Consider the following 20,490-nt stretch of genomic DNA (forward strand, 5'->3'; position numbering starts at 1 on the left):
TGTAACCTTAGTCTGCTTCTTCTTCTTGCATACGGCGTGCACAGCCTAAAGTTGGTAGACAACTTGTTCTATTTGATTGTGCACGCCGGGTTGATTGCATTCGTCGAAACTGGGCGGACAACATGAAGGTTGCAATCACCCACCCTGCCTTAGTCTCTATCTTCAGCAATAATGCTTCACAATTGGACTACATCTCCCAGAGTCCTTCGCCAACGTGCCACCTAGTCAATAGGAGCAGTGCCCATTGGTTGAGGAGGATGGTGCCCCGTCCAGTAAGGAGATGTTTTATAACCAGGTGCTGAGCTTCCCAAGATGGCCGCGGTGTGTGTAGTGTGATCTTGGTTCCATAGTCAAGTTCTGCTGGAACTGAGCAGCAGCTGAGAGGTATTGTGAGTTTTTTTTAAATAAAAGGCTAAAATAAATTGCAAAAAAAAAAACATTTTGCATCTGATATGAGCTGCAAATCGAGTGAGGATTCGCTGCTTTGCCTCTCACAATGAAGCACCTTGTTTTGTTCCTTTAACTCTTGGATTGTGTTTATAATATATTTTCAATGCTTTGCTTATAAGTTAGTTTGTATCCAGATTGTACTTCGGACGTAAAAAGGGATGACATTGTTGCAAAGAGGTGCATGAAGTGAGAGTTGGTTGGTGTTAAAGGAGGTGTTATTGTTACTAAGATAGACACAAAAAGCTCGAGTAACAGAGGCTGTTTTATGTATTACTTCTGAAGCACCAGAGTTGTGTCCAGAAACCTGGAGGTGATCTTTACTGTAACAATGTTAACACATAGTGAGGCGTTTTTTTAAAACTTTGTGCAATCCCCTGCTTAATGAACTAAAAGTAATTTTACAAGAAATAATTTATTTGTCTGAAGAAGGGTTTTGGCCCGAAATGTTGCCTATTTCCTTCACTCCATAGATGCTGCTGCACCCGCTGAGTTTCTCCAGCACTTTTTGTCTACCTTCGATTTTCCAGCATCTGCAGTTCCTTCTTAAACACTTATTTGTCCAGCTGATAGACACAAAGTGCTGGAGTAACTCAGCAGGTCAGACAGCATCTCTGGAGAAAAGGAATAGGTGATGTTTCGGTGCGGGAAGGAACTGCAGATGCTGGTTTAAAGCGAAGATAGCCACAAAGTGCTGGAGTAACTCAGAGGGTCAGACAGCATCTCTGGAGAAAAGGAACAGGTGACGTTTAGGTGTGGGAAGGAACTGCAGATGCTGGTTTAAAGCGAAGATAGACACAAAGTGCTGGAGTAACTCAGAGGGTCAGACAGCATCTCTGGAGGAAAGGAATAGGTGACGTCTTGGGTTGAGAAAAATGGCAGGTTGCATGTTTCAGGTCAGGATCCTTCAGTCTGAAGAAAGGTCTCAACCTGAAACATCACCTATTCCTTCTCTCCAGAGATGCTGCCTGACCCGCTGAGTTACTCCAGCTTTTTGTGCCAATCTTGGGTGATATTTTGGGTCGAGGCCCTTCTTCAGACTCTGAAGGGTCCTGACCTGAAACATGCAACCTATCATTTTTCTCCAGTGATGCTGCCTGACCTGCTGAGTTACTCCAGCACTTTGTTTTATTTTTAATTGTAAACCAGCATCTGTAGGGCTGTGTGTCTCCCTTGCTGTTTGATGGGTCATACAATGGGCGGAATGGCTTACTGCAATCACGTATGATTTGAAGCTGCCCACACACTGGTTAACAATTTGCCTGATCGCATCTTTGGAAGACAATGCCCCATTGTCAACACATGCCACAAACAGGGACTATTGCAGTCCTTATAATCTTACCTTCCACTGCATGGGGAAAGATTTAATAAGAATCTGAGGGGTACGTTTTTCAAGCAAAGGGTGGTGGGTGTTTGGAACGAGCTGCCAGAAGAGGCAGTTGAGGCTGGTACTATCGCAACGTTTAAGGAACATTTAGACAGGTACATGGATAGGACAGGTTTGGAGGGTTAGGGGCCAAACGTGGGTCTGTGGGACATGTTGGCTGGTGTGGGCAAGTTGGACTGAAGGGCCTGTTTCCACGCCGTATCACTCTATGACTGTGATATAGAAATGGACCATTCAGCCCCTCAACCTATGCATTCCCGTCAGCCCCACTCCCCCGGGTATTTCCTGTAACATGTTCTCTGCCATCCCCCATAGGAAGGGCCAGCCAATACTCCCCTCCCACACATCTCTCCCCCAGAGACTCTCGAGAAACTCTATGTTAGTCCTGGGTCACAAATGGCCAAAAGCAGACCCAGAGCCTTCCATCAGTTGAGATCCTGGGCTGAGATGATGAAAAACGTTTTCACCCAGAGAGTTGTGAATCGGTGGAATTCTCTGCCACAGAAGACAGTGGAGGCCAATGCACTGGATGTTTTCATGAGATAGTTAGATACACCTCTTGGGGCTAACAGAATCAAGGGGTATGGGGAGGAAGCTTGAAAGGCGTAGTGATTTTGGATGATCAGTCATGTGATCATATTGAATGGCTCGAGAGGCCGAATCTCGTAATCCCACACCTATTTTCTATGTTGCCTGTGCCCCCATTGTTGTTACAGCTGCAGAACGCTACAAGAATGGCCTATGCAGATGACGCTGATGAAGACTACAGACTATTCGATGGCTCCGACAGTCCGGAAGCACATGAGAGCTGCAGTGATTGGAACTTCAGCACTGGTGAATCGAGTAACGAGAGCTCGGAAGAGGAGGAGAGGGTTCAGCAGCAGGAATTGGAGTCGGGATCGATATCGGGAATGACAAACAATGATGAGGATTCATCCATGAATGACATTCCAGGACTGGGTATATATTTTAATGGCGAAGACAGACACACAAAGCTGGAGTAACTCAGCGGGACTGGCAGCCCCAAGAAGGGTCTCAACCCGAACTGTCACCCATTCCTACTCTCCAGGGATGCTGCCTGTCCCGCTGAGTTACTCCAGCGTTTTGTGCCTATCTTTGGTATGATCCAGCATCTGCTGTTCCTTTTTACACCTATTGTTTAACGGCGCTGTATACTTGTGAATGTCTGATATGAGTTGAATGTTGGGAGCTGAGCTGTTTTTAAAAAAAAATTATTTCAGCTGGTTTTTAATTTTCGATTCTTATCATTTCTTATTCTTTTTTAAATTTATTTATTAGAAGTAAGTACAATACAGTGGTACCATTTCTCAGGTGCCAAATATATATGTTAACACGATACATTCTCTGTACAACTCAATTTCTTTTTTAAAGAGAGAAATAAGAAAGAGAGTAGAAAAAACGTGTAGCGGTATATAAAAAAAAGAGAGAAATAGTGGGGAAGAGAAGCTGATTTTTGAGGGGAAAATATGGAATAGGTAGTTTTGCATTTTTAGGTTGTGTGTGTGTGTGTATATATATACCCTTAACTGAACGGTCCTCTTACCAGCTAGCGTGCGGTCCTAACCTCCCATCTACCTCATTGGAGACCTTTGAACTATCTTTTATCGGAATTTATCTTGCAAATAAATACTGTCTGTACAGTCTTTTTGCATACACTGTGGATTTGTCTTCTATTTGATTGTATGACGGTGCATTTGTCGAAAACAGGACGGAACCATAAAGTTGTAGGACAACGGCTTGTTCATGTATTTGATTGTGGTACACGCATAAAAAATGTTTGCATTGTACCCTCGGTACACGTGACAAAATACTTAAACTAAACCCGTACCAGACGGATTCCTGGGATGTCAGGACTGTCTTAAAGAAAGACTGGAATCTCCCACCTCTCTAGAACACTAAGATTGACGGCTTGCTTACAAAATTCTTAAGGGGTATGGACAGGCTAGATGCAGGATGTGACTGGGTAGGACAAGGGGTCACAGCAATATAAAAATCCTTTTCAAAACCGAGATGAGAAGAACTGTACCTCGAGTGGTGACACGTCTCTGACAGGGGGTAGTTGATAATATTTTAAAGTAAACCCGTACGTCAGGGGGTATGGATGAATGCAGCTACGGAATGTTGGAGATCTGATATTGAATCCCTTCCGAATGGCCTACTTGCACCTAATTTCTATCTTTCTATGTTTATTTGTTCCAACCTGATCTCTGCCTTTCTTATCTTTGGCATCCCACCCAGCTCCCGCCCCCCCTGTCCCACATACTACATCCCCCAGCATTATCGGCCCGCTTAGTTTCCACTGTTTGTATCCACTCATTATCACCAACAACAGACCATTGTGGGCTCCACCCTTGGTCATCGTTGGTGGCTGTGATTTGTTCTTTTGCTCTTTGTGCCTTCTCGTATCTCTAGTTTCCCTCCCTCATAACTCTCAGTCTGAAAAAGGGTCTCAACCTGAAACGTCACCTATTCCATGTTCTCCAGGGCTGCTGCCTGACCTGCTGAGTTACTCCAACACTTTGTGTCCAAAAAGTGATTTTTTTTTTTTTTCTTTATGGGGGAAAAAAAAAGATTGTCAGAAGGCAAACCTGGCCAATAATACATCAAGCGGCAAAAGTCACAGCCCTCTGCTCTTGTCCTGTAGCCCTGCAGATTTCACCGCTACTATTGACTATGCATCTTTTCAGGATGTGTGTTGCAGCTAGCTGTATGTGTGCAAGTACATGTGTGCGCGTGTGTACATAACTAGGAAGGGTAGAGGTGAATATAAATACAGCATTTAAAGACACTTGGACAGATACATAGATAGACAATAGACAATAGTTGCAGGAGTAGACCATTCGACCCTTCGAGCCAGCACCGCCATTCAATGTGATCATGGCTGATCATCCCCAATCAGTACCCCGTTCCTGCCTTCTCCCCATATCCCCTGACTCCGCTATCTTTAAGAGCCCTATCTAGCTCTCTCTTGAAAGTATCCAGAGAACCGGCCTCCACCGCCCTCCGAGGCAGAGAATTCCACAGACTCACCACTCTCTGCATTTTGAGAAAAAGTGTTTCATCGTCTCCGTTCTAAATGGCTTACTCTTCATTCTTAAACTGTGTGTGGCCCCCGGTTCTGGACTCCCCCAACATCGGGAACATGTTTCCTGCCTCCAGCTTGTCCAAACCCTTAACAATCTTTGATAGGAAAGGTTCAGAGGGAAGTGGGCCAAGTGTAGACAAGTAGGTCTAGCTCTGTTAGACGACTTTGTCGGCATGGATGTGTTAGGCTGGGATTGGATTTTAAACTGCTACAGTTCTGCTGTTTTTATAAAAATAAAAAACAAATCACAAATCTTGTGCTTTTCTGTTTTTTCCTTGAAGCTACATGTGAGATGTGCGGCATTAAAGGGGTCAGGGAAACCTTCTTCTCCAAAACCAAGAGGTTCTGCAGCGTCTCTTGTTCTCGGAGTTACTCCTCCAACTCGAAGAAAGCCAGCATCCTGGCTCGGTTGCAGGTGGGTCATCCTTGCCGCTTGGCCCGTCACCGTGCGATGTTCTGAGCCAAACCCTATAGCTGTCGCATGCTTCTTCCTGGTGTGCTGTGCGACTTGGCTGCATTAGGTCGCAGTTTGAAATGAGGATCTGCAGATCACAAGTAATAGGAGCAGAATTAGGCCAGTCGGCCCATCGAGTCTACTCTGCCATTCAATCATGGCTGAGCTGTCTCTACCTCCTAACCCCATTCTCCTGCCTTCTCCCCATAACCCCTGACACCCCTTATCTGCAGGGGGCAGTACGGTGGCGCAGCGGTAGTGTTGCTGCCTTACAGCGCCAGAGACAAGGGTTCGATCCTGACTACGGGTACTATCTATACGTAGTTTGTACATTCTCCCCATGACCAGTGTGGGTTTCCTCGGGGATTTTTTGGTTCTCCCCCTCTCCCGCCCCCTCTCTCCCTCCCCCCCCTCTCTCACTATCCCCTTCTCCCCCTCTCCCCCCCCCTCTCTCCCCCCCCCCCCTCTCCCTCCCCCACTCCTCTCTCCCTCTCCCTCTCTCCCTCTCTCTCTCCCCCCCCCCCCCTCCCTCTCCCCCTCTCTCCCCCCACTCCCCCCCCCCTCTCCCCCTCCCTCTCTCTCCCCCCTCTCTCCCCCCCTCTCTCTCCCCTTCTCTCTCTCCAGCTCCTCCCCCTCTCTCCCCTCTCCCCCTCTCCCCCCCCCTCTCCCCTTCCACCCCTCTCCCTATCCCTCCCACCCCCTCTCCCCCCCCCTCTCTCCCCCCCCTCTCTCCCCCCCCCCTTCCCCCTCTCTCCCCCCTCCCTCCTCTCTCCCCCTCCCCCCCTCCCCTCTCCCCCCCTCCCCTCCCCCCCCCTCCCCTCTCCCCCCTCCTCCCCTCTCCCCCCCCCCTCTCCCCTCTCCCCTCCCCTCCCCTCTCCTCCCCTCCCCCCCCCCCCCTCTCCCCCCCCCCCCTCCCCCCCTCCCCCTCCCCCCCCTCCCCCCCCTCCCCCCCCCCCTCTCCCCCCCCCCCTCTCCCCCCCCTCCCCCTCTCCTCCCCCCCCCACCCCCCCCCCCCCCCCCTCTCTCCCCCCCTCTCCCCCCCCCCCCCCTCCCCCCCCCTCTCCCCCCCCCCCCCCCCCCCCCCTCTCCCCCCCCCCCTCCCCCCCTCCCCCCCCCCCCTCTCTCCCCCCCTCCCCCCCCCCCCCCCCTCTCCCCCCCCCCCCCCCCCCCCCCCCCCCCCCTCCCCCCCCCCCCCCCCCCCCCCCCCCCCCCCCCCCCTCCTCCCCCCCCCCCCCCCCCCCCCCCTCCCCCCCTCCCCCCCTCCCCCCCCCCCCTCCTCCCCCCCCCCCCCCCCCCCCCCCCCCCCCCCCCCCCCCCCCCCCCCCCCCCCCCCTCCCCCCTCCCCCCCTCCCTCCCCCTCCCCCCCCCCTCCCCCCTCTCTCCCCTCCCCCTCTCTCTCCCCCCTCTATATATCTCTCCCCCCCCTCTCTCTCTCCCCCCCCCCTCTCTCTCCCCCCCCCCCCCCCCCTCTCCCCCTCTCGCTCCCCCTGACCGACTGATCATCTCATCAGTTTCTGTTCATGTAACAATTGCTTTCTTGTTGCTACACAGGGGAAGCCACCGACAAAGAAAGCCAAAGTGTTGAACAAAGCTGCGTGGGCATCCAAACTGGGCAAGTTTCTCCAATATCACTCTGGTGAGGCGACGACGAACAGCAGTCAGAAAGCCGGTTCTGGTAAGACATTGGAGCAAAACGCAATTGGGAAAGCCAAGCCAGGCTAGTGCAGGAGATAGTGCTCTGTTTCTGAGGTCGGACTGTGGAGTTTATTTAAGAACCTGGAGTTACTCAGGGGGGCAGGCAGCATCTCTGGTGAGAAGGAATGGGTGACCCTCCCTATGACCCGAAACGTCACCCATTCCTTCCCACCAGAGATGCTGCCTGACCCGCTGAGTAACTCCACTCCAGCATTTTGCGTGTCTATCTTTGGTTTAAACCTGCACCTGCAGTTCCTTCTTACACTTATTTAAGAAAAGTGACGGTTGTAGGAAAGTAACTGTTTGTGAGCCTGGTGTTGTGGGGCTTCAGGCTTCTGTACAACATGTGCTTGCAGCGAGCAGAGGGCACGGCCCTTGATGATAATTACTGTTAATGGCATGCTAAGAAACTCGCAGGAGACCAGTAACTCACGTGTTGCATCAATCCATTAATATGAAGAAGGGTCTCGACCAGAAACGTCACCCATTCCTTCTCTCCAGAGATTCAAGTTTTCAAGGTTTGTTTATTGCCACATGTGCCAATTAAGCTCCAGTGAAATTCAGCTTGACATTCAGACGTACCAATAAAGAGCAGCAAGACACCTAAATACATTTTTAACATGAACGTCCCCCCACATTCCTCACTGTGATCCTGTTCCCTTCTTTGTTCTCCCGCGGTCGGGGCACTCGAATCTTCTGTTGTCGGGACGATCTTGGCTCCCGCAACCGGCGGTTGAACCCTCCGCATAGGGAATGATCAAGCTCCCGTATCGGGTGGGGGGGGGGGGGGGGTCTCTGCTCCCCAGCGCCGGGCGATCGGACTCCCAAGTCGGGGCTGGTCGAACCTCCTGAGGCTTGGGGCTTCCCGATGTCAGTTTCCACCCAAGGCTGCGAGCTCCTCCATGTTGAATTCCGTTGCCGCGGTTGGAGCGTTGATGCCAGGCACGGGATCGCAGGCTCAGATGATAGGTCCACGGCCCCACAGTGGGGCTCGGAGTCGGTCTCGAGCAAGGCCGCCAGATATACGATCCAGAAAAAAATTGCAGCTCCGGCAAGGAAGGTAAGAGATTGAAAAAAAGTTTCTCTCTCCCCCCCCCCCCCCCCCCACATCCCCCCCCACCCCCCGCATCCCCCCGCATCCCCACATAATACAAACCAGAGAAACATTACACACATACTTTTTAAGCCACACTAAAAAAATAACAATAAAGGACAGACAGGTTGTAGGCGAGGCTGTGTTACTCCAGCATTTTGTGTCCAGCACCAATCTATTATTTAAAGCTCAAGTTCAATTGGGATTGAGCCCAATCATCTGGTTTAAAAACAGAAAATGCTGGAAACACACAGCAGTTCCGTCAGCATCTGTGGAAAAGTAAAACCGTGAAGGGTTCCGGTTGGTCCGAGATGCTTTATTCAATGAAAAGTCTCGGAATTGAAATTATTTCAGTGTCATTTCACTTATCATCTCTGTTCCTCTTCCCACAGACCCAATCTGTTTCTGATTTCCAGCATCTGCAGTTTTTTTTTTTTTGGGCCTTCAAAAACAACAAGATTTTCAGATCTGAAGAAGGGTTTCGACCCGAAACGTCACCTATTTCCTTCGCTCCATAGATGTTGCTGCACCCGCTGAGTTTCTCCAGCATTGTTGTCTACCTAAGATTTTCAGACCTCTTGTTTCTTCTAATCACTGTTTATTTCTTTCAAGATGCTGCCCAAGGGTTTGAATGGGGGAAATATATTGAAGAACAGAACAGCAAAGCTGCCTCTGTTGGCTGCTTTAAACATGTGAGTAGCTGTGGCATGTTAAGGGCCTGTCCCATGAGCATGCGACCTGCATGCGGCAAGCGCGACCAAACCGGAAGCGGGGGCCGCGCGGAGGTCGAGTGAGCGACATGAAGTTCGAGCGAAGTCCGCGGGAAGTTTGCGCGTGACGTACGGCGTCGAGGCGGCTGCGGGCCGTTGCCGCGCTGAATTTTTGAACACGGTCAGTTTTTCGGAGCCCCGCGTGATGTCGGGACCACAACTCCATACGGCTCCGGCGATCGAAGTGGGACCGGCCCCGCGAGGCCGTACGGCTCAAGCGACCACGTTAGGTTGCGCTTGCCGCATGGAGTCGCATGTTGGTGGGATAGGCCCTTAAAAAGTTATCTTCGTTAAAGGTGCCCCCCCCCCACCCCCAGTTCTTTCCATTCTCCGCCAGTTCCTGACCAATTGGTTGGTGTCTGAGGTCAAGAATGTGATATTGTCAAATGTCCCAGATAGAACAATGAAATTCTTACTTGCAGCAACACCACAGAACACGTAAACAAGTGCAAAACGACAATTTTTACATTTACCAAGCCAATTAACCTACAAACTAGTGTATGGGCATCGCTGGCCAGTGTGGACTCGGTGGGCCAGAGGACCTGTTTCCGCGCTGTATCTCTAAACTAATCTGGAAAAAATTGCGCTACTTCACTGAAGAGTCGACCTCGTTGTTGCGGGAATGAAGAGACGCACACACACACGCACACGCACACATACACACACACACACACACACACACACACACACACACACACACACACACACACACACACACACACACACACACACACACACACACACACACACACACACACACCACACGCCTCGATTATCTGCTCACCTAAAGCAGTATTTAAATTCATGATCTTCAGAAGTGAACGAAATGAATGTAATTCAGTCAAGTCTCATCTCGTAAAAAGCCGAGAGATGTGGACTAATGCAATCCCTGGTTTTTCTCATTTAGGTTCCACTATATGACCAGTGGGAAGATGTTACAGAAGGCATGAAAGTGGAAATATTGAATCATAACTGTAATCTTCCTAACAAGGTCTACTGGATAGCCTCAGTCATCAAATTAGCAGGTAGGTCCCTTGTCTTGTTCTTGCTTGGAATTCCACTGGATTCTCCAGCTCAAAGCACTGTCATCAAAATCCACCAGCTCCATAAAATTGGTCAAAGTGCTGGAGGAACGCAGCGGGTCAGGCTGCATCTGTGGAAGGAATGGACAGGCGACGTTTCAGGTTGGGACCCTTCCTCATAACAATGGCAACAATTTCGATCGGGACACTGCCTCATAACTGATGTGTCTCCGTTGCTTTGAGGCGATTGTGTTTGGTCCGTTGATAAGGACTCCAGTTGGGATGTTAAGTTAGAGTTGTACAGGATGTTGGTCAGGCCACATTTTGAGTGCCGTGTTCAGTTTCGTTCACCCTGCTAAGGGAATAGTGTTGTTGCTGGAAAGAGTGCAGAGAAGATTTACAGAAATGTTGCCAGGACCTGAGTTATAGGGAGATATATTGGGTCGGCTAGGACTTTATTTATTGGCGCACAGGAGGATGAGGGGTGATCTTATGGTGGTGTATAAGACCACGAGGTGAATAGACAGGGTAGATGCACAGACTCTCATACTGTGAGTAGGGGAATCGAGAACAAGAGGAATTAGGTTTAAGATGAGAGGGGCGAGATGTGAAAGGAAACTTGGGGACAATCTTTTCACACAAAGCAGTGGATATATAGAACGAACTCCCAGAGGAGGTGATTGAGGCAGGTTTATAACAATATTTAAAAGACATTTTGACACATACATGGATAGGAAAGGGTTGGAGGAATATGGGCCAAACCCATACGTAGACTAGTGCAGATGGGGCATGTTGGTCAGCATGGGTAACTTGGGCCGAAGGGCCTGTTTCGATACTATATGGCCTTTGAGTTTAGTTTCGAGATACAGCATAGAAACAGCCCCTATGTCCCACAGAGTTCACACTCACTATTGATCATCTGTTCACACTAGTCCTATGTTATTCCACTTTCTCATCCGCTCCTTCATTGATGCCAACAGAGGCAACAACCTGGCTGCTCAACCCCCGGCTTGAGATCTAACTATTCCTTTGGTTTATGTTTCATTGGCAAGAAAAAGAGATCCCCTCCACACATACTCAGGGCAATTTTACAGTGGCCCAATTAACCTACAAACCCGCACGTCCTTGGGATGTGAGAGGAAACCGTAGCACCCGGAGGAAACCGTCACGGGGAGAACGTGCACACTCCACACAGACAGCACCCGCGGTCAGGATCAAACCCGGGTCTCTGGTGCTGTGAGGCAGTAGCTCAGCCAGCTGTGCCACTGTGCCACCTTAGAACACGAGTTATAAACTCACTTTTATTCACTGGCTTTCGACACTGGCTGAGACATTGTTCCTGTTTTAGTGCTTTTAATGTCTTTTAATTTTTACTGTTTTTATAGTCCTGTCGTCTTAATGGTTTTAGTAGTTTGTAATAACTTTCTGTTGACTTCCCATGTACAGCACTTTGTGGTAACTGATGTTGTCTAAAAGCGCTTTATAAATAAAGTTATTATTATTATTATATTATAGAACGACTTAGCCAGATATCTGAAGCGAATTCAAGTAAATTTTTTTTTTTTACAACAATAGTAAATAATGAAAAAAAACATTTAAACATTTAATTTAAACAATAATAAGTCATTAAAAAAACGTTGTGTGTGCTTTAATATAAACTAACTTGCATGCTTAGCTTTTTCCATGCTGGAGAAACTCAGCGGGTGAGGCAGCATCTATGGAGCGAGGGAATGGGTGACGTTTCGGGTCGAGACCCTTCTTTTTCCATGGGGTCACTGATATAATGGTGAGGGGCAGGATGGGGGGGGGGTGTCCAGCTTCCCTTTAGCGAGTCGTTGTTCTGCCTTTGGTGAGCAGAGCGGGAGATTCAATATCTCAGCATATCCTCCCACATCCCCAAAAACTTGTGGGTTTGTAATAATAATAATAATAATAATAATTTTATTTATAGAGCACTTTAAAAACAAACATAGCTGCAACAAAGTGCTGTACATCACTAATCATTGACAAAATAGTTAATACACACCCAAAATAACAATCAAAAGAAATAGTAGGAAAAGACATGTAAAATAAAGAAACATCAAAAACACCACAAACAGAAGCAAAGCCTCAGGCATGGTCAAAAGCCAGGGAGTACAAATGTGTTAATTGCAGGTTAATTGGAGTCTATAAATTGTCCCTCGTATGTCGGGGGTGGATGAGAAAGTGGGATAACATAGAACTAATGTGAACAGGTGATCGATGGTCGGTCTGGACCTGGTGGGCTGAAGGGCCTGTTTCCTTGCTGTATCTCTAAACATAGTCGAGGACGATTCTCATCCAGAAAATTAATCAGTTAAGAGGTACAGGAGTGTGGAAACACACACCTCTAGATTCAGGGACAGTTTCTTCCCAGCTGTTATCAGGCAACTGGACATTCCTATCACCAGCTAGATAGCAGTCCAGACCTACCATCTACCTCATTGGAGACCCCCAGACAATCTTTAGTCACACTTTCCTGGACTCTCATCTTGCACTAAACGTTATTCCCTTTTATCTTGTATCTGCTCACTTGGTTGTAATCAACGTTACAGACTTTCCACATGCACCAACAAAGCAAGCTTTTCACTGTACCTTGTTACACGTGTCAATGAACTAAACTAAACTTTGAGCCAATGATCTTCCCGGATGAAAGGTTTTCAAGGTGAGATGTTAGCTGCCTGACCTGGTGAATGGCCCGGCATTGTGTGTTATTTTTGTTCTTCGGCAAATAAAACCATACAAGCATTCATGAGAGACCTCTTCCACCCCTGCAACGGACTGTTCCAGCCGCTACGGTCAGGCAAACGCCTCCGTTGCCATGCAGTGAGAACGGAGAGGTTGAGAAGGAGTTTCTTCCCAGAGGCAATTCGGACTGTAAACGCCTTTCTCACCAGGGACTAACTCTACAGAACGTTTTTCCTTCTATTATTTATTATGAATAAGAATATGTGTGTTATGATTGTGTTTATAATTTGTTTGGTTGTTTTGTTGTTTGTCTTTTGCACAAACGTCCGCGAGTATTGCCACTTTCATTTCACTGCACATCTCGTATGTGTATGTGACAAATAAACTTGACTTGACTTGACTTATAATGTTTCTTTCAGGTTACAAGGCACTACTGAGATACGAGGGATTTGAAGATGACTTGCAGCAAGACTTTTGGTATAATCTAGGGAATGCAGATGTCCACCCAATTGGCTGGTGTGCAACACTCGATAAACCACTTGTGCCACCTCAGGGTAGGTACTTGGAATATTGCGTTCCCCCCCCCCCCTGCGAGACGCAGTGCCCCCTTCCCCCCCACCCCCCCCCCCACCCCCCCTCCCACTTGATCAAGTAACATCTAAAAGATGTTTGGATAGGTACATGGATAGGGAAGATCTGGGGGGATATGGGTGAAACACAGGCAGGTGGGACTGGCGTAGATGGGGCATCTTGGTTAGCATGGGCAAGTTGGGCCGAAGGGTTTGTTCCCGCTTTATGACTAGTACAGCATGGTGGGGGTATAAGAGAGAAATGGGGAGAAGTAGTGATGTTTTCATGCCTCTTTATAAACGTTACGCTTTATAGATACAACATGGAAATTGTATCTTCGGCCCAACGTTTCCATGCCAGCCAGTGATCACCCTGTACGCTAACACTCTCCGACATGCTCAGGACAATTTTACACCGTACCGATGCCAATTAACCTGCACACCTGTACGTCTTTGGAGTGTTGGAGGAAACCGGAGCACCTGGAGAAAACCCACGCGGTCACAGTACAAACCCCGAGCAGACCCCACCCGTAGTCGTGGGTGGCTGGCTGGCGCTGTAAGGCAGTGACTCTACCGCTGCGCCACTGTGCTGCCCTAGAGGCTGGCCGAAGGGGAGAATTGGAGGGAAGTCAACTTTCTGTCCTGGCTGTGGGTCATTCAGTATATGGTGGTTGGTAGAACAGCGACTACTTAGGAGAGGGTGGGTGGTGAGGGAAAGAGTACTATCTATTGTTTGATCTTTCCAAGGAACAATGAAAAGCTTGATATTATAGATGATGAAACACTTCACAAGTATGGGCTCCACCATTGTTTAAGAGGGAACTGCAGATGCTGGAGAATCGAAGGTTACACAAAAAAGCTGGAGAAACTCAGCGGGTGCAGCAGCATCTATGGAGCGAAGGAAATAGGCAACGTTTCGGGCCGAAACCCTTCTTCAGACGGGCTCTTGAGATGGGCTCCACCATTCCTTGGTCATCTGTTGGCGACCCTGATTTGTTCTGGCCTTTCACTACATCCAGTTCCCTCCCTCTCCTCCCCCCTCTAAATCTGAAGAAGGGTTCCAACCCGAAACGTCATCTATTCTTTTTCTCTAGAGATGTTGTCTGACCAGCTGAGTTGCTCCTGTGCTTTTGTGTCTATCTACAATATGTTCAGGTCTTGATGGGAAAGTATTCTATGGTAAAGTGGCTTTGTATTAATTGGTGATATCCTCCCTGCAGCTGTGCAAAACAGAACCACGGATTGGAAAGACTATCTGTTAAAGAGACTAATTGGTTCCAAGACTCTCCCAGTTGACTTTCACGACAAGGTATGTGAATTAACCATTCTGATGGTCTCTTTTTAGTTTTCAAGAAGGAACTGCAGATGCTGGAAGATCGAAGGAGTTTCTTCCCAGAGGCAATTCGGACTGTAAACGCCTACCTCACCAGGGACTAACTCTACAGAATGTTTTTCCTTCTATTATTTATTATGTAAAAGAATATGTGTGTTATGATTGTGTTTATAATTTGTTTGGTTGTTTTGTTGTTTGTCTTTTGCACAAAAAATCCGCGAGCATTGCCACTTTCATTTCACTGCACATCTCGTATGTGTATGTGACAAATAAACTTGACTTGACTTGACTTGACTTGAGGTACACAAAATTGCTGGAGAAACTCAGCGGGTGCAGCTGAGTCTGAAGAAGGGTTTCGGCCCGAAACGTCGCCTATTTCCTTCGCTCCATAGATGCTGCTGCACCCGCAGTTTCTCCAGCAATTTTGTGTCTCTTTTTAGTTGATGCCTTTGGTCAAAACCGATTCTCTTCCGAAACCGAAACTTATTCTCTTCCTCTCTGCCCAGATGGTGGACAGCATGAAGTACACATTCCGACAGGGGATGAGGGTGGAGGTTGTCGACAAGGGACAGATTTCACGCACGAGGAAAGCCATTGTGGACAGCGTGGTGGGCGGGCGCCTGCGGCTTCTGTACGACGACTGTGAAGAGGACGATGACTTCTGGTGCCACATGTGGAGTCCGCTCATCCACTCGGTCGGGTGGTCCAGGAAAGTGGGCCACAAAGCAAGGCACGGGGGTGAGCACTGGAGAATGCCCGGCAAATGAGGGTGGATGATTCCTGGGATGTCAGGACTTTCATATGAAGAAAGACTGGGTAGACTCGGTTTGTACTCGCTACAATTTAGTAGATTGAGGGGGGATCTTATAGAAACTTACAAAATTCTTAAGGGGTTGGACAGGCTAGATGCAGGAAGATTGTTCCCGATGTTGGGGGAGTCCAGAACCAGGGGTCACAGTTTAAGAATAAGGGGAAAGCCATTTAGAACAGAGACGAGGAAACACTTTTTCACACGAAGAGTTGTGAGTCCGTGAAATTCGCTGCCTCAGAGGGCGGTGGAGGCCGGTTCTCTGGAGACTTTCAAGGGTGAGCTAGATAGGGCTCTTAGAGATAGCGGAGTCAGGGGATATGGGGAGAAGGCAGGAACGGGGTACTGATTGGGGATGATCAGCCATGATCACATTGAATGGCAGAACATGCCTTAAATACTAATATCGCACAAAGGTGAATGGCCCGAAACGTCACCCATTCCTTCACACAGAGAGTGGTGAATCTCTTGAACTCTCTGCCACAGAGGGTAGTTGAGGCCACAGTTCACTGGCTATATTTAAGAGGGAGTTAGATGTGGCCCTTGTGGCTAAGGGGATCAGAGGGTATGGAGAGAAGGCAGGTACGGGATACTGAGTTGGATGATGAGCCATGATCATATTGAATGGTGGTGCAGGCTCAAAGGGCCGAATGGCCTACTCCTGCACCTAATTTTTATGTTTCTAAATCCTCAATAATAATAATATCTTTTATTGCCATTGCACATAAGTGCAACGAGATTTGGTATGCAGCTTCCATCCGATGTCAGAACATAAATAACTAATAACATTTAGATTTAGATATTGATACCCCGAGAACATGGATTATAAAAAGAACAGTGAAATAGTCAAAACAGTTCAAACAGACTAAAGTGCGGATGTATCTGTGCGGCATGACCATCTGAGGGAGACAGTCCAGGGGGGGTGGGGGGCACTCAGCAGGGCCGGTTCAGAGCCACTATAGCTCTGGGAATGAAGCTGTTCTGGAGGTTCGGGCGTAGAAGGCCTTGTAACATCTGCCGGAGGGAAGTAGTTCGAACAGCCCGTTACAAGGGTGTGAGGAGTCTTTATTGAGTCTTGATTCAATTAAACTTTATTGTACTTCTCCGCCTCAGAGGGCGGTGGAGGCCGGTTCTCTGGACACTTTCAAGATTGAGCTAGATAGGGCTCTGAAAAATAGCGGAGTCAGGGGATATGGGGAGAAGGCAGGAACAGGCTACTGATTGGGGATGATCAGCCATGATCACATTAAATGGTGGTGCTGGCTCGAAGGGCCAAATGGCCCACTCCTGCCATTCAGCCCTTTGAGCCAGCACCGCCATTCAATGTGATCATGGCTGATCATCACCTATTGTCTATTACTGAGGTCCAGTGTAATTCTTTGTTTTGCGTGCAACCCGGTAAAGGAATGCAGCAGACCTCACCGAGGCAGTAGGTTAGATCGCCACGTATCTGGTCACAGTCACCGTGAGCTTGTGAATCTTGTGGAGCAGAGAAAGCCTGGGTGTGATCTAATCAATGCTTCAGCCCCGACCACGGATGAACACGGAGGGGAGGCTGGCTGGACTATGGTGCCACCCTCACCTTGGTGCCATTTCTGTTATGTTGTGTTGTGGACTTTCTGTGTTTGTGCTTTTTTTTAATTCAATTTCAATTTTATTTTAAATGTTTTATTATTTATGTATTATTTATTTTTTTATGATTTTTTTTAATGATACTGCCTGTAAGGGAAATTCATTTCGTTGTCTCAAATTGAGACAATGACAATACATTTGAATACAATACAATACAGTACAATTATGGGCATGTCCCACTTGGGCTATTCTTAGGCGACTGCTGGCGACTGTCATGGTTGTAGCAGGCCGCTGAAATAACAGCGACTGGACCCCGCCTTCGACATAAAATTTGAAATTAGAATCGGTACTTTAACAACGAAAAAAAACGGGTGAAAGATGATCAAGAGTATAATAAAGCATCTCCTTGTGGCGAGTGTATAATCTCCCTCCTGCTTCACTTTCCTACTTATTTCTTTTCTTTTTTTCCCCACACACACACACACACTAGACTTTCCTCTATTCTTTACTATCTCTTTCTTTCTTATCTCTCTCTTTAAAAAAAAACAAAAAAACAAAAAAAAAACAGAGAATGTATTATAGAAACATAGAAATTAGGTGCAGGAGTAGGCCATTCAGCCCTTCGAGCCTGCACCGCCATTCAATATGATCATGGCTGATCATCCAACTCAGTATCCCGTACCTGCCTTCTCTCCATACCCCTGATCCCCTTAGCCACAAGGGCCACATCTAACTCCCTCTTAAATATAGCCAATGAACTGTGGCCTCAACTACCCTCTGTGGCAGAGAGTTCCAGAGATTAACATAATTTTGGGAACCTGTTGAAAGGTACCACTGTATTGTACTTACTTCTAATCAATAAAATTAAAAATAAACAACGAGAAAAATAACCCGAAGTCATAACCGTTGACAACGCACACGTGACCCTGGAGTGACTATGACGGGACCTACGTCAGGAGATGTCAAGCTACGCTCATTGGCGTCAAACCCACTGTTGCCGGCAATTCCAAGTTGTATAAGACGACTCTAGTCAACAAATTGGCATCTTTGAATTATTTACCAGTTGAAGTGAGGCAGGGTAAACGAGCAGGGGATTCATAAAATGGATTAAAAAATCTACAGTCTTCTGATCCGCCCAGCTAAAATCTAAAATAATAATAATAATAATAATAACTTTATTTGTTAAGCACCTTTAAAACAACCAAAGCTGACCAAAGTGCTGTACAGAAAAAAGAAAACAAGCAAGACATCATAAAACAGGCAGAACAACAGAACATACAACTAACACGAGGCACATAAATTACATACAAAAATCCAAACAATAAATTAAAAAAACATAAAACACGAGTACAAACAATGCAGCAAAAACCAAGCAAATAAAGTTAATAAACAATTCAACACCTCACTGGTCGACAAAGGCCATGGAGAATAGATATGTCTTCAGGAGTGACTTAAAAACAGCTAGAGAAGGGGCCTGTTTAACGTGCAGAGGCAATTCATTCCACAATCTCGGAGCCGACACAGCAAAGGCACGGTCCCCTCTGAGCTTCCGCTTAGTCTTTGGCTCAATCAGGAGCAGCTGATCATCTGACCTGAGAGAGCGGGAGGGCGAATAAGGGTGAAGAAGCTCAGATAGGTAGGACGGGGCAAGACCACTTAGGGATTAAAAAGTAAATAAAAGAATGTCCTCATTCCTTTTGCAGATGGGGGCCACAAAGCAGACACATACCCATCATATAGGAAGATCTACTGTGATGCTGTACCCCACCTCTTCAAAAAGGTAACGGATGATACAGTGCATTTTATTTCATTCCAGGGGAGTGGCTGCCTCAGACTAAATGTCCAGGGTAGCAAGTCGACAGTTCTTCTTCTTGCGTATGGCGTGCACAGCCTAAAGTTGTAGGACAACTTGTTCTATTTGATCTCACTTGATTTGTTTTACATGTACCAAGCCAAGATACCAAGGGGGAAGGGAAGGGGAAGTGTTGTTGGAGGTTACCTGAAATTGGAGAATTCAATGTTCATACTATTGGGTGGGTTGCAAGCTGCCCGAGCGGAATATGAGGAAATGTTAGTGTGTTTGTTTTTCTACAAACATTGACTGGTTGATTGTGTGTTTTAAGCTTTCCCAGATAGTCATAGAGTGATACAGTGTGGAAACAGGCCCAACTTGCCCACACCGGCCATCATGTCCCAGCTACACTAGTCCCACCTGCTGTGTTTGGCCCGTATCTCTCCTCCTATCTATCAAACCTGTCCGATTCATGTACCCGTCTAACTGTTACTTAAACATTGGGATAGCCCCTGCCTCAACTACCTCCCCTGGCAGCTTGTTCCATACCCCCACCGCCCTTTGTGTGGTCTCGCAGTACGTTTCCAACATGTTCCAATTCTTGGATTTTTGTTTCTTTCCAATTTATAGGTTCGAGCAGTTTACACACACGATGGTTGGTTTAAGGAAGGGATGAAACTGGAGGCCATTGATCCATTGAATTTATCCACCATTTGCGTGGCCAGTGTCCGAAAGGTAAGCGTTTTTAATAAAATACTAGACCAAGTGCGGACCCGTTGGGTGTCCCCCCCCCCCCCCCCCCCCCCACCTCAATATTCCACCACTCGCCCATAGCCCCCAACTGCACCAGGCGCGGCTGACGGGTTCCCGCTGTGACGCCAGAGATCCCCGTCGTGACCCGAGCCACGGCAACCCTCCCCCAACGCGCAGGCGTGGCCGGCAACTGGGAGCATGACTGCAGCGTTTATTAAAGTTGAAAATGTCAATAACTTGTAAAATATAACATCAACGTGAAGGAAACATGTTTAATCCCAACATCGGGAACATTTTTCCTGCATCTAGCCTGTCAAATCCTTTAAGAATTTTATATGTTTTATATGTTTCTATAAGATCCCCTCTCATCCTTCTAAATTCCAGTGGGTACAAGCCCAGTCGACCCATTCTTTCATCATATGTGTTGTGTTATAATTGCTATCTGCCTCCAGCACAGAAATGTGATGCATTGTATTTTTGACCCAATGAATGGCAGGTGCTACTGGACGGGTATCTGATGATTGGCATTGACGGCTCTGAGGCGGCCTATGGATCAGACTGGTTCTGTTACCATGCCTGCTCCAATTCCATCTTTCCTGTGGGATTCTGTAAGAAGAATCAAATTGCATTAACGCTACCACAAGGTTAGTTGTTGCACGATGGCGCGGCTGGTAAAGCCGCTGCCTCTTAGTGCCAGAGACCCTGACCTCTGGTGCTGTCTGTGTGGAGAGTGCACGCTCTTCCTGTGACCGTGTGGGTGGATCCTTGTAGGCAGCGCGACTCTGGTCAGCAGCGGCCTCTGCAGCCTGTCCGCGTTTTTATTATTTTTTTGTCTGTGTTTTTATGTAGTTTTTGTTATTTTATGTTGGGGTGTGTGTGTGGGGGGGGGGGGGTGGGGTGGGAGGGGGGGGGGGGAAACTTTTGAATCTCTCCCTGCACTGGAGACCCGACCTTTTCACGTCGGGTCTCAGTTGTCGTTGGGG

At 47.8% G+C, this 20,490-nt stretch overlaps 1 protein-coding gene across 1 annotated transcript in view; it reads left to right on the forward strand.

Moving 5' to 3' along the window:
* Positions 1-252: 252 nt before the first annotated feature.
* LOC129713865 (lethal(3)malignant brain tumor-like protein 2) overlaps positions 253-20,490 on the forward strand; it is a 48,238-nt gene continuing 28,000 nt past the window's right edge. Inside the window, exons 1-12 of the mRNA XM_055663219.1 lie at positions 253-384; positions 2,551-2,794; positions 5,222-5,355; positions 6,946-7,069; positions 8,795-8,874; positions 9,860-9,977; positions 13,100-13,234; positions 14,470-14,558; positions 15,089-15,320; positions 18,666-18,742; positions 19,385-19,489; positions 20,004-20,151. Of these exons, the coding sequence (XP_055519194.1) occupies positions 2,569-2,794; positions 5,222-5,355; positions 6,946-7,069; positions 8,795-8,874; positions 9,860-9,977; positions 13,100-13,234; positions 14,470-14,558; positions 15,089-15,320; positions 18,666-18,742; positions 19,385-19,489; positions 20,004-20,151 (1,468 nt within the window). The 5' untranslated portion in view covers positions 253-384; positions 2,551-2,568. The remainder of the gene's footprint in view (positions 385-2,550; positions 2,795-5,221; positions 5,356-6,945; positions 7,070-8,794; positions 8,875-9,859; positions 9,978-13,099; positions 13,235-14,469; positions 14,559-15,088; positions 15,321-18,665; positions 18,743-19,384; positions 19,490-20,003; positions 20,152-20,490) is intronic.

The sequence above is a fragment of the Leucoraja erinacea genome, chromosome 37, assembly GCF_028641065.1.
Source record: "Leucoraja erinacea ecotype New England chromosome 37, Leri_hhj_1, whole genome shotgun sequence".
NCBI classification, from domain to species: domain Eukaryota; kingdom Metazoa; phylum Chordata; class Chondrichthyes; order Rajiformes; family Rajidae; genus Leucoraja; species Leucoraja erinaceus.